Source organism: Protopterus annectens, chromosome 6.part1 (genome assembly GCF_019279795.1).
Source record: "Protopterus annectens isolate FY-2018-M chromosome 6.part1, PAN1.0, whole genome shotgun sequence".
NCBI lineage: Eukaryota > Metazoa > Chordata > Ceratodontiformes > Protopteridae > Protopterus > Protopterus annectens.
In genome coordinates, this window is record NC_056738.1 from 165,375,844 (window position 1) to 165,391,098 (window position 15,255).

The 15,255-nt window shown below is 38.1% G+C and overlaps 1 protein-coding gene across 3 annotated transcripts in view; it reads right to left on the reverse strand.

The window, feature by feature from the left end:
• The window catches only part of XIRP2 (xin actin binding repeat containing 2), a 1,245,171-nt gene that overhangs the window by 141,583 nt on the left and 1,088,333 nt on the right, over nucleotides 1-15,255 (reverse strand). For all 3 annotated transcript variants that reach the window (XM_044075604.1, XM_044075601.1, XM_044075603.1), the window contains one exon: nucleotides 9,964-10,036. In XM_044075604.1, coding sequence (XP_043931539.1) covers nucleotides 9,964-10,036 — 73 coding nt within the window. The remainder of the gene's footprint in view (nucleotides 1-9,963; nucleotides 10,037-15,255) is intronic.

Sequence of the window (15,255 nt, forward strand, 5' to 3'; positions counted from 1 at the left end):
TGCTGCCATTTCGGCCACAAAGATGTGGTCAATTGACACCCTAGAAATTGTCCTGACCTGAGAATCTGAGATCGATGGCATGACAGTTTCTGGCATCAGCTTTTGATCTGCAGTGGCATGATACCAAGTACACACGTATGAACAGCATTGTATTCCAAACTGGTACTCACAACGGGCAATCAATAATACAACACAGTAGCCCGGTAAGACTTCACCACTCAAGTTCAAATTAGGTATCTATTCTGTCTAATCACACCCATCCAGATATCACTTTCATTCCTCTTGTGAATATTGATGTCTACCAGAAGAACTATAGAGTTAGCAGACAGTGTCTTACAAGAGCCAACACTTACAATCTCCAAGAAAGAAACGTTATTTTGAATAGTTATTAGCATATATGGAACAACTACAGACAGAGTTTTCCTTTTCTGCAGCTGATAGTTGCATTGCGGTGATCTCTTGTCTTTTAGCACAGCTTCTGCCTATACAGCATCTATATGTATCACACCTTCCTGGAAACCCTACATAGAGAAGAAGAGAGACTAGCAGCAGTTCAGAAGTTTGGCTGCAAAACCAGTTCTGTGCATAGATTTAAAGATAACTATATCCAGCTGTTACTTGTAACTCTTGCACAACCACTATGTCCTTTCCCAGCAGCGTGGTGGCATTCCACATTATAACAACAAACTGTCGTTATCATTAAGCACTTCATTTTAAGGCATGACAATCCTATCTCTCATTTGATTGCCATCCCAAGTGATTTAAAACTCTGCTCAACTCCCACCTAACATCTCTCTGGGAATGCTCATGCTCCCATCCTGCAGAGCGTCCCCAGCAGCTACTTTACTCCCCACCCCTTCTTCCTTCTCCTTTTATCCTAACTCAAATATCTACCTCCCCTTTTCCTCTCTGTCTCTACTTCCCCTAACTCATCTCTCCCTTACCTCATTTAACCTACATATCTCCCCCAAGGATCATATTTCCTCTGTGGGAACCTACAGATTGTAAATAGCTCTTTAGTTTTAATTGACTTGTAAATACCTACTTATTATTGTAATAGACTTAACATCTATGTTAGCAATGATAGGGACTATATATTTGTAAACTTTTACTAATTGTTATATAATTTCTGTTTTCATCTTCTAAATTGTATCATCATATGCTTTTGTTTTCATGTACTCTTCTTGTACTATAACAGCCTGTTATTTTATATATTGTATCTATGGAGCCATTCTCACCAGGACTCCATTGAAAATGGGCTCCTTTGGCCCAATGGACCATCCTGGCAAACAAACTTCAAATAAAATAAAAAATAAAATAAATTTCCTTCAACCTTCACTTTAGCATATATAAACACTCACACACACACACACACACACACACACACACACACACACACACACACACACACACACACACACACACACACACACACACACACACAATGGCTCCATGCATCATTTCTTTGCACTAAGCTTAACTAGGCTATATGGATCTAAAGTCAAGTCACTGGTAGCATGCAGGGCAGCCCTGCCCCATACCAGACTTCAGACAGTCATTGGTGTATCCCTGCTCTTGACAAGATTCTCTTATTCGTTAACTGAGCCACAAACAGTACAATGACTCAGTGGTTAGGAAGCCTGCTTCATGTCTCTAGGGTCTGTGACCTTATTCAGACTGGTGGTCCTTGTCTTTGGAAGGTTTATGTGATCTAGCCATATCTATAGAAGTCCTGTCTTGGCTTTTCAATTTCTTTCTACATCTCAAAACATGTTGATTGTCTACTTTAAATTGTGCTTATATGTTGCATTTACCCTTGCTCCTGGGGTCTGGCTGATAGACAAAGACCAGAAAAAGGCTATTTCACTCTTCCAACTAACACGTGTTTTGGAGCACTCTTTGCACCCTTCCTTTAGATCAAGTTGCCTAGGGTTGTCCTACAAAAGGTTCAATAAATCCCGGCATAGAACTCAGGATCACAAAGGCAAATGAGATCCTCTTCTGTGACATGGCCACTGTGCCAAGAGCTGAGCTGTGGAGTGACAAGACAGAGTGGTGATCTCTGTACTCAGAAAGCAGGACAGGAGGGTATGTTATGATTATAGTGCCAACACTCTCATTGCCACTGTGGAAAATTTCACACTCATAATGCCGGGAAAAAACTCATTATCTGACAGCTGAACCTCTCACATGGGAAGATCAATTTGCCTTTCTTCCCAACTCTGGAGCAGTGAATCAAATCTTTGTCCATATAGACAACTTCAAGATATTTTGGGAATTTGCCAATATGTTCTACATGTATTTTGTGGACCTGGGGAAAACAAAAAGTCTAGATATCCTGGAATACCATATTAGGTTTTCTATATAACAGCATGGGTTCCAGGGGCTGAAACTACATGGCATGCAGTTCCTGCATCTTCTGTTCAAGTGATATGTCCACATTTTTTGAGTTAGGTCAGATATGTTTCATGGTGGACACAGGACTGTGCCAAGAATGTGACTTGTCTCCACTCTTGTTCAAGTACTCCATAGTAATGATAGAAATAGCCAATATTTGCATTATAGCCATTTTTTACCCAGCAAGAGTTACATCTTTGTTGCTTGTAAGTGACTGGGATTCCCAGTGAGAAATGAAGCAGTTCGCTACTGAGCATGAAGTAGCTTGGTTGTAATCATTACCTGCATCCATCAGCTCAGTACTCTCCCTCCCATATTTCAAAACCACTCGGAAAGACTTCCTAGCTAAAATACATCTCTGTCCTTGCTCAAAACCAGGATAAGGTATATCCCTATATGTGAACCAGAACCCTTTCATTCCTTATACCTTCTTACTCGCCCTTCTTCACTTACTTCCTTACTTCTATCAAATTCTCTTCCCTGAATTTCTCTCTAAATATACCATTTTCCCTCACTTCATATTGCAAATCCTGTTTATATTAGACTCTTACCTTTATTTTCTCTACAAACTGTCTAAAATGTCTTTAAATATTAAATGATTGTCATGCAATTTGTATTGATTCTTAATCGATATTTTTATATTTTGCCTAATTTGTTACCATTATTTAATCTGCAGATAGTTTTGTTTTATTTTTGAAGACTATAAAATTATTGTTCTTAAAATGTTTTGTAATAATTTGGAGCTTTTCTCCCCAGGGGGCTATTGCAGCTTCTCATAACAAGGAGTAAGTTGAGATGGTTTGTGCACCTTGTAAGTATGGCCCAGGGTCCCTCCTGTGGGAAGTGTAGAAGACATGGCTCAGAGTGAGGAGCTTTGGAGTAAACCAAGGCCTTTCAGAAAGCCTGTACCTCTTGGTTTGTCTGGGAATACACTAGAATTCTACAGGATGGGCTGGGTCTGCTGGTTGGAACATGTAAATCTGGTCTGCCTTTTTCTACTTGGTTTCACCTAAACTTTTGGCAAGACCAGTAGTTTTATTTTCTTTCTGTTCTTAACATATCTTATTCCTACCATTTCCTAATCATATTTTATTTTTATTTAACTCAACTCTCTATGGATATGCGTATGATTGTTATATTACAGAGACTGATCAAACTACCCACTAAATAATAATTTGCCTGGCTTGATAAATGGACTCTTTCTTCTCTGTCTCAGATTGTTCACTCCAATATGAATTATGACAGAGTCATAATGGTACTTGTTGCTGAGAGACCTGAGTGCATGCATGATCTGATGAATCCTGGCACCAGGCAACTGGCTGTGACTTTCTTCTTGCCCAGCCTAGTGAGTGGTACATCCACGTGTCTCACTACTGAGTCTCCAATGACTAGTACATTTGTTTTTTGAGTGTTATGCCTTATGGGCTTAGTAGGTGAGACACTGGTGTTGCTATGTGTCATGGGTGCAGTGGAAACTGTGTTAGTTTTGTTATGGAGGTCTCTGGTGTCTCGGTGGGTTTTTTGAGAGAATCTTCACATATGTTGATTTTTGTATTAGATGGGTATTATGTCTATGAGTAGTGGTACGATGTCCATGTGTAGGGGTTGGTGGGTTGACACTCTCTTATGTGTTACTGTTTTGAGTGTGAAAGAGCATGGATTCAAGATTCTTGGTGTAGATACATCTCTAACTCTGTACTAGAGTGAGTTAATAGTAGAGGGTTGTTGGTGTATATGATGCAATTGCTACACTGCCTCAAGAGACCCAAGTCAACAAAGTTGGCAAGAGATGCAAGAGTGGTTCAACAGACCATAATGCTAGGTTGAAGACTGTTATCACTAAGGGGGGCATTTCAATATCAATCAATGGATGGATATTTCTGCCTGGGTTTTCTGTTGGTAGTTGTTATGGGTTTAATGTTTCATCTTGCTAGAAATATTTCTTTGACCAGGAAAGTAGTAAAGATGAGGGCTGCACTAAGGTGCTACAGCTGTACCTAAGGGGAAAACTGTTGAATTAGTCTGTCCGGCTATGGTGTACAATGGCAAGGCATTGAGCAGTGCTGGGAGATGTGCAAACAAGAAAAACCTGCTCAAATGTAGGGCTGAAATACCAGGAGCTAAAAACTTGAAGAAAAAAAACTTTGAAAAGGTTCAAAAGGACCAATGAGGATGTTTACTCCAAGCTCTAGACTAACCATCCTTCACCAGACAGGTTCCAATCAGCACAATCCCCTTACTAGAGTGCAGAAAGGCCTCTTCCAATACAAGATGGCCTGGAAAATGTGCTCAGAACAAATAGCCACTACAAACAGACCCAGATGCAGCAAACCTGCATCTGGACTATGCTACAGCTATTAGCTACCCTAGATTCGACGGGAACCACTACAGAATGTAATGTTTAACACAACAGAAAAATATCAGTTAAACACTAAAAAAAAATTTTAAACAGTAAAAAAAAACAGCAAGAAGACTCTAAAGAATGTTTTAAACAGCTAATAAACCAATTATTTTAACACTTCTTGGTGGAAAAGCCAGAACAAGCAGTGCAGATTACATTGCAGCAGTTTCAAAACAATGTGCAGACCCTTTATGCTGTATATACTTAATGCATTTATATCAACTCAAGGACATATTTCTGACATATAATCACATATTCTGCTCTTTAATTGTCTATTTGACTTGAGAAAGCTTTGTAGCTAAAGATATTGAGTAAATGTAGTGTTTTATTGCTTTATTGAACTTAAATTCACTATTAAACTATTGTTTCTGTGAGAAATTTGTGTTATATTGTTTGAATGGTATAAATGACTCTGGATTTATCTGCTTGAGTTGACCTTTGTTTTCTTTTTTTTTGTTTTTTTCTTGCTGCACCAAGAAAGGATTCTTGACACAGGACTAAAATGAGATGTGATTAAACAGCTGGTAGCCCCAAGAGCTTACTATTGGACTCTTCTGGCCAGTTCCCATGATACTATTACTTTTTCAGATCATTTGAACGTAAGTCATTCAAAAAGGAGGTTTATGCAATTTTTAATTGGCCAGGTATAGCAGAAAATGTGAGAGAGTACTATAAGATGTATGAGCAGTGTCAAAAACATGGCAAAGCATGATACAAAGCCAAGGCTTATTTGCAACCTTTACATGTTACTGATTAACCATTTCAGTGGATAACCATGGACATTAGAGGTCACTGTAGTACTGAAGGACTACAGGAAAGAAATATATCTTTGTGCTAAAATACTAAGTTAGTAGACATAACTCTCAACTACTTTGCTGAAGAATCATGGACAGAGCCAAAAAATAAAATAGTAGTGGGCAAAGGCTCAAAATCAGGGACATTTTTAAAGGTAACTGTAATTCACTCAGAAAGTTAATTTAACAACAGTTTTTGCATCAACATGCTTTTTTTGAAAAATAAGAAATATGATACAGCACTACTGTTGTAAGAAAGTCCTTTTATATTGCACAGTTAATAAACAAAGGGATTGTTTCTGGATCTAGTAATGCCATAGTTGCCCTCATTTAGGTGAATCACTGAATATAATGCTGCCTTTGGCATGTGTATGTCCAGACACATGCAGCAACTTGAGCTCCCAAAGAGATATTTTACTAAAAGGATACAAGGCCTAAACATCTCATACATGGAACAACTCAAAGTCTTGTCACTATACTCAGTATCCTACAGAGTGCTAAAAGTTGACATGTGTCTAGCATACAAGGCATTCTCCGAGCCATTACTGATGGATTTACTGAACATCAGTAAGTTGTATGCCATCAGAAATCCTGGGTCTACGGATCTAAACCTCTTCTGCAACATAAACAAAAAGGTGTTGCAGGACAGGTATATTTCATGGAGGATACCACTACTATGGAACAGACTCCCCATCCTCATAAAACAAAGTTCATCCCTGTCCATTTTCAAGTAAAACTTAAATATATGGATGGGAAACAGAGAACTTACCCCAAGACACCCCCCTGTACTACTAATTCACAGATGCAGCTCCTAGATGCTTTACCCCATGTGTGGGTCCCCTCAAATTATCTATGGTATGATCTCAGTTATTCTCATTATGAGTAATATATAACTTCTGACCATGGGATGGGGAAGGCCTATCTATAACAAAATGGTGTAGGTTATTTTGATTGAGCATAAAAAGGGAAATTGGCTAGGCTTAAAATGGCCCACAAGGGCAGCTAGTCTAGTACGTACCTTTGAACCTATAAAACTCTAATATCTTGTATTTAAGTATTATAATCTTAAGCAAATTACCAGGAAATCAAAAGGTTTATGAGGGACAGGGTAAAATTATGAGGCAAAATCAGGGGAATTCTTCAAAATCGGAAAATAGTTGAGAGCTATATTAGTAGATGTAGTAGTGGCTATGTCCTCTACTGATACAAAAACATACTGCAAATGATGTCTAACAAATGTTCAGAGTAGAGGATTTTCCCCAGGAAACACTGACAGACAGAAAGGTTAACCTCATGTCAGACCTGCTAACTTTTTTGTGGAAGTACTGAGGTAGAACAGTCAAAACTACCTCTGTCATCCACAAACAAATGTTTTGGTGGACGGATTTAACTCTGCTGTCAAGATTATGCTAACAGCATTCACAGATCTGTTTACGTATGAGTGGGGTAAGTAATTATATCATTTCATCTTTGTTTACAGAAGAGGTGGCTTAAAATTCTATATATTTATAGCATTTTATGTTCACATGGTAATGGGGTCACTAGACATAAGTTGTGATCAGTGGGGCCATAAATGTGATTCATGCAATACCTACAAGAAGTCTGTGCAGAATTTTAAGACCAAGGTTAGGAATTCATAGAGTCACCACATGAGCAAAGTTATGGCATGACTAGCTATCAAGAGCCAAGGGATATGCATAGTCAGACAATAAATAAATGGCACTTATTCTTGTTGACAACATGTCCTACATAGGACAACTCTTGCAGGCTGTTAAGGAGGAGGATCCTGTCACTGTTAAAAGAAAGGCAGGAAATGACAATTATGTGGTAAAGTTGCCAGGCAAGAGGTAGAAACATAATCTTTGCAACATTGATGTGGTGAAGCCACACATGACAGACAGACAGACACTAGTACTTAGTAAATGCGGTGGGTTACAAAAGAAATTAGAAGAGATCTGGTGGCAGTACTCATCACTGAGGCCCAGATTGATACCTCAGTAGATAAGGTAATATTGTCACCTCAGCTGTCTGCTAGGCAGTTTTGGGATTTTGGGAATTCTGAGTAGTATTATGGGAGTTTGGGTGCATGTTCACTGCTAAGTCAGGGTGTCCTCAGCTAGTACACCATCACGTGGGTACAGGAACCCAGAATTCATTCAAATATCCTCTCTACAGTATGCCTCAGCAAGTTAGGAAAATTATGTAGAAGGAACTACAGGAGATATTGGGGGTAATTCAAGAATGTAATGTTGCATGGGCCTCACTGCTGGTGTTGCTGCCAAAAATGATGGTGACACCATATTCTGTATAAACTTCACAAAACTAAACAGTTACCCATAAGCAGATGTATACCCCACACCCAAGGCAGTTGAAACCTTAGGATAGTGAACACTACTGGCCTGACTAAGCACAACTGGCAGCTATCCTTGACCCCCTTCAACAATGTTAAGGTGAGCATTTGTTACCCTTTTGAGTTGTACGAATTCTGCAAAATGTACTTTGAGCTGAAAACGCTCCAGCAACTTCCCAAAGACTGTCAGAACATATCCTAGACCTTGCTCACATAGATGATAGTTCAATTTTTAGTCAGTTCTGTCAGGCATATGTGTGGTATGTTTAAGAGATTCTGAGCACATTAAAATGGCTGGGCTGACTATAAAGGCAAACAACTGTCAGATAGGGATAGCAGAAGCTACTTACATTGGTCTTTGGTTTGGTGATAGCAGAATTCAGCCAGAGAATGTCAAGGAGGAGGTATGAGCTAGCACTGTTACCAAATAATGTAGTAACAGGATTCATAGGGAAAGCAGTGCACTGGGTGGCCAGGGTGGTGCAGCGGTTAGCATTGCTGCCTCACAGTAAGAGGTTCTCTGGTTCGATTCTCGGCTGGGGTACCTTCTGTGCGGAGTCTACATCTCCTCCCTGTGGTCGCGTGGGTTTCCTCCAGGTGCTCCGGTTTCCTCCCAGATCCCAAAGACATGCTGTAGGTGGATTGGACACTCTAAATTGGCCCTATGTGTGAGTGTGTGTGTGTGCCTTCTGTGGAAGGTTGGAAAACTTCACTGCTAATCGTGAGCAGACAGGTGATCCACTGTGGCAACCCCTAATGGGGAAAAGCTGAAAGAAGAAGAAGGGAAAGCAGTGCACTATGAACGTTTGTTCCTCACTATCTTAGTATATCACACTTTGATGGATCTTACCTGACAAAAACAGGTTAGCTATGACTGTCTGGATACTAACTTGTGAATAGACTTCTCAGAAACTAAAAGTGGACATGAGTAAATCCTCTATGTCAGTCAGCCTTGATTATAGCTAATAATGTATCATGTAAGTGGATTGCTTTAGCAGTATCTTAATCCACCTTCCCTCTGCTGCTTTAGCTGAACCCTGTATGGTGTGCACAACTGCTAATATTAATGTAGCAGTTAAAAGCTAAAAAAGTGGGTGCAGTATAAGAACAGGCTTGTGACCTCCTTTAAGAAATGTAGACAAGTTGTAACAACTGTAAAAGTCTGGCAAAAAAATAGAAAAAATAACCTATCTGGCTTTGAAAATGCTATTAATTACTTGAGGAATATAAACATGCTTTTAATTTCAGGAAAGATTTCCCCCCCTTGTTCCTACCAAGCTGTGAGAATACAGTGACAGTATATTGTTTATTTTTGCTATTGTAATACAAGTCTCATCATGATTTCACAGAACTTGAGTTCAGCTACTCTGCATAGAAACTACATTTCTACCACTTGTGTCTGCAATCACATCCTTTGTCACTACTCAAAAATGATGATCTTAGCTGTGGATGGAGTTATAAACTGACCAGTAACTGAGAACTTTGTCCTATGACTTAATTCTTTCTTTACCACCACTGTCCTCTACAGCTATTGTAGTACTGAATTTCTACTGCATCCATCTGCATCCTGTCTTTTCTACCTTCTTCCACAAGCAAGACCCCAAAGTACCTGAATGTCTGGATCCACTAAAGAATTCAGCAATTTGTGAGGATCTCAGAGTGCAACCACTTGTAATGATAGCAATCAGCTGAGGTTGTTTGACACATTACAAGGATGCTGAGGTATCTTCTGGGCAAATATTTTAGCCATTGTACACTAGGCCCCAGCATAAATCCAGAACAAATCAGAGGGATTATATCTCCCATCTTAATAAGGATCTTTTTGGAATTAAATTGCATTACTTCCTTTCCCTGATGGTCATTTTATCAGTTTACTCTGTTACTTTAAGTTCCTCAGTTATTTGTGCCTCCTCTCCATTCCTGCCTTCATAATATCATTTTTCTTCTTGTTCCATACATTTTCCAATGCCTTTGTGGATTAATTAATGAATTATTTAATGCAAAATGAAAGGAACACTTACCTCTTACATCTAATTGGTTTTCTGAACTGGATGCCATATTTGATTGATGGGAACTGTGTTCCACTACAGAAGCCTGAATTAAAAAAAAATAAAATACCATGTTATAATATTCAGACTATAAATAAGTTACAATTAAATTAGAATTATGAATCAAATGAAAGTACGTAATAAAGGACAGCATAAGGAGTCAGGTATCTTCATGCGTAAGCAAAAATAATAATGTAGTTATTGCACACAGTGGATGATCTTCAGAAAATTCATGTTGTTGGATATAAATGAATCTTAACTATATTAATGTGATGCCATGCCTTCTGCTACACTGCTAGCTTTGCCCTTGTTTGGGCTGAGCTATGCAAAGTATCTTACCTGAGAGACTGAATCACTGGAAGTGAACTGATGTGATCCTTCTAACCCCAGTAAAATGCCTTTTTTATATAAAAAAATTAGACTTCTATTATTTGCCATCTTTTTATGTTTAGAACAGTTTTAGCAAGTTTTCTCTTGTGGAGAAGGGGAATTTTCAGTGCCCTTGCCTTTTTTGCTTTATATTTTCCAGCTGTCCAACTGTCGCTTTCCATCATTAAGTCTATCAGCTCCTCCTTCCACTGCCTGGACTTTATCTGACTCAGAACTGGTGCTGGCATTGATCTTAGGGGCATCCGGGGGGGGGGGGGTCATGCCAGTAACTGTTTTTGCCTGTTTTATTTTGTTTGTTTTGTTTTTTAATGACCTACCCTTATTCTTCCCCATCTCTCTCTAACCTGCATATATCTATTCCAACTGAAAGCTAATCCAGTCTTTAGCCTACACCTCACCTTCAGAGAATGCCTAAACAAGCAACACCCCCCCCCCCAGGATAGATATGAGCATCAGTGCCTGCCAGCACCTGGGATGCTTGAACTGCTAATCAAACCTGGGTCACTTGGGTAATATGTAGGGTTTTATCCTTTACACCACAACTCTTGTTGTCATTGTTTTCAGTATTCATTTTCTGGAATCTCTCTTTACAAGTTTGTGTTGGCTATTGGTCCATGGGATAAAATAGCCTGTGTGCATCTTTCTGAAATTCATATCCAAGTGATGTAAAGTGTTTACTGTGCTGTCCCAACCCATCCTCACCTTCTGCACCATATTTTATTTCCTTAAAACACTGTTCAGTTAATATTTCCCTTGTTATACTGCTGGAGTTATAATTGGGTTATGATTCTTCCATTCAAATCTGCTGCAATGTTTTTCCTTTCTTACCACACTGATCAATAACTTATATTTTCACTATAACTGTAATACTGAAAAAATGCATCACCAAAGTTTAAGTTCTCTAACATAACTGTGTATACAAATTGAAGTGATATTGCAGTACCACGTTGTTTTTATATTGTTGCACTGATTTTTCTTCTACTTCTTGGTTTGAGAAATTGTGGCATCTGTGCTTACGCTGCTCAGCAAGTGCACTGTTAAATTAATCATGACAACTGTACATCCGCTGTCCTTCTGCTGTGCTGATGCTATCAGTTGTGAGACCTGCGCTCATTCCACTCAGCTGTAATATAAAATAGTACTACATACCATTGGCACTAATGTTAATTATTACTTTAGTATTATTGTACAGTTTTCTGTATGTACCATATTGTACTAGTTTTTCTGGACTTTCTTGCTGAGAGCACACAACATGAAATTCTGCTACTAGCAAATGGGATTCGATTCATTATGTAAGTGAGCTTGTTTGCTTATCTTGTTTCAGTTTTTGGATGAGCTGCAATCTGCTGCACCACTGAAATTCAAGTAAAGGTCATACGTACTATGCTGCTTTAATTCCTATTCCAGCTATGATACTACCTTATTACATTTGTATATCAGCAAGTACCCTTGCATTTTAGCTAATGAGTTGCAGTTAGCTCTTTCTCCTAATATAGCCAGCCTGAGAGCACTTTACGTTTTGAGGTAGTGCAGAACCGCTACCGAAGTATGTCAGTTTGTGAGAGGTGAAAGTATTTAATGAAATTGGAGGCCTCCCTTTCACAGTGTTACCCATTCAGTAAGCAATGCATGTCCACCACAGTAGCACAAAGCATCTGTATTGCATTTAGTAGCTCTCAACTGTCCTGATTTTGCTGAAAGTCAAGATCTTGTCCTCATATTTTTGGCCTGGTGCTCATATAAATTATGTGTTTTTTTTCCAGGCAAATCATTGAGGATTGAAGTTGCGTTAATTAATGCCAGGCATTTCAGTTACAGACTGTATACCCTTTAGAAAATCCACAGTAATGTAAATTCTATTATTCTGTCAACTTTCTAAGTTTATAAGGGCAAAGCCTTTGTCCCCCAATTATTTTTGGCTTTGTCTAGATTTCTTACACTAAGAGGTTAAGATGTATGGCTGCTTATGCTAAAGTAATAAATAAGCCACTCCTTAAGCTCTGTTCAATTAGAACTAAGAAATCTCAGCCAGCAGGCCATTTTTTTCATCATCAAAACATACATCAGCAACCATTACCCATACTTCAGTGAGTCACAAGGCTGCATGCCACAAACCCTTAAGGCTTATATGGATGCATCCACTCTTGGAAATGTTTTGGTAATTGGTGACTCTACATAATGAGAAAAGTTTAACCAGTTACCAGTGAAATCATTCCTTTCTCTTGGCTTTTATTACCCCCTTAGTCACCTACTGTATTAGCTTTTCTGAAGCACATCACTCTCTTGTAGCTTTTCAAAGAACACCAGTAGTACTTGTTGTCTGATACGATTATCATGCCATGTTTAAGAGCCGTATTGCTGATATTAATGTGAGGAAACTGGAAGCAAACGCATGTCTCACTGTACATAAAATGTCAGTGTGAAACAGAAGTGATACACAGGGCTGCATGGAGAGCAGGATGTATACACTGATAAAACTAGAGTTATCATCAAATGCTTGACAGTTTAGACATAATACAAGGAAATATTACGTAATGCCCCTCAGGAGGAAGGTAAATCAAAAAAATATATATGAAGGAAGAAATACTCCGAATAAAAAGACAAAGATGATATTATTATAAACTAGATCTTGTAAGTCACTGGAAATAGAAGTTGCAGAGCATCTAAGAAGCAATATGGCACAATACCTTCAGAAATACTATTAGGACTGCTCATTACCTTAAAGTTTAGTATGAAAACATTGCCATAGTGAAAGCCTCACATGCACCACAAAGGGTTTATTGACTGAAAAACCTAGCCAGTCACACACACACACCTGCACATCAGTTTCTATCCTTTTGTAGCACTTCTTCAGATATGGAGGTATGACATCTGCCAGAGCAAAATGTGAAAGGTATAGAGATGGGATTAAGCAGAATAGTGTAGGACTTGTATGAGAAGTCATGAGAAGACAAACTGTAGGTTTTAATTATATACACCTTAGAGATGAGGGGAAAGGAGAAATGATGAAAATGTTAAGTACTCAATGAAACCACTGCAATTGTTGGCAGCTTTGCCATTCAGAAACAGACACATCTAAATATCAGTCTGTATCGACCTACACCACTGCCAATCCAGGTTTAGTCTACCCATTGCTTAAGTTATAAGGACTGAACATTTTACTGATGACTTTCTCCACCCAGTGAGATAAAGGGGTAGCCAAGCATATTCTATATATGGCACAGAGTGCACTTTTTAAAAATAATTTTTCTAAGTAATACCATGAAGTACAATTTAAATTAAAAAAAGTTCATCTTTATCATGATTTTATCTTATTAAGTTATACGTTTTCTTTAATGTTTTTTTTTTCAAAATGCCAGGTTGGCTAGCATTTTTTTTATTTGTTTGAAAGCCTGTCAAAACATGGACAATTTTTCTAAAGTATTAATCTAAGAAATGAAAGGTGTGTTGTGTAAGAATATACATTGCCCATGGTGGAAGGTTATACTGTATCTCATGACTCACACATGCGTTTGCATATGTTCTGACTACTACCATGACACGCCCAATGAAAATACACTCTATACCATCAGTCAAGAAGACTATAGCCCCCTCCACTAACCAACATGTTTGCTATGACAGCCCAACCTAAATAATCAAGCAGAAAAATCATAGTGGAAGAATTTTGTGAGTATTGTGGCTGATGGTTGATGAAATGCTACCCCAGGGCATTCCACTAGGAGGACTGGGCTGGAAAGAAAAACACATGCAAGAACAATTTGACAGAACCTAACATGGAATGAAAATGACTCAGTTATCATGAGAAATGTAGTCTTTTTACAAAACAAGGTCATGAATGTGTTGAAAAATTGAAAAATGGTGGAGCCAAATACTTTTGGCAAAGCCAAACAAGCACAAGACTGCTTATGCATGGTAACATAACACAGAATATGAGTTCTTTTCAACCTGCAGCATACTAACGAAATAGGGAAATGCACATATGAGAAGAATTAACCAATTGTTGCAGACTAGGTTGATTGCCTAAGTCTTATGTTGTGTCAGAGTCTTCATGTTTTATATCTTAGTCCACATTAGCCAGTTAACTTTAAAAATGTGAACTGCTACTGTTTCCCTGTTTTTACCTGTGTATAAGAGCATACCACAACTACATAAGGAACATTGTTTGGAGTAGCATCCTTTAAATCCCAACAGAATAGTGGTCATTGTTATTTAAATGGCTCAATTTAAGATAATTCATCTCTGGAACATGTGACTGTTGATGCCAGCATACTGTCAGCATTTCCTTTAAATTTTGTTCATGACCTTTTACATTAGAGTCCAGACCTGTTAATCAACATACAAATGTATAGCTTTCCAGAGCCCAATAATGAATAATGATTTTAAACAGTATTTGCCATTTCTATGTTATGTTAGATATGAGTATTTTCTATCTCTATCTCTTTATTACAATCTATTTGTAACTTCCTCTAGAGTAAAAGCTACTATTTCTCAGCCAAATATTAAATGTCCAAGTCATAAATAAATCATAACTGTCACAATAACAGCACCAGAACTCAATCAACAGAATTAATTTTGGAATCCAAGTGTTTTAATCGAAAAAGAGATGAGGCCTTTTGTTGTTTAAACTTGAACATTTTCAAAGGAAAAAGACTATCATAAAGCATTTTTTTGTGCATTTTATCTCATGAGTTGGATACAGACACTAATAATTGAAAAATGTTGCCACCTGAAATTATAGCAGCTACTTAAAATGTTTTTCAGATAGATCTTTTCACCAAGTAACTGACCATCATAATTCTTAGCTCAGTATCCTGATAAGCAAAAATGATTTTATTTACTTTTACTTTTAAATTTGATAACTATGTTAGTGAACTG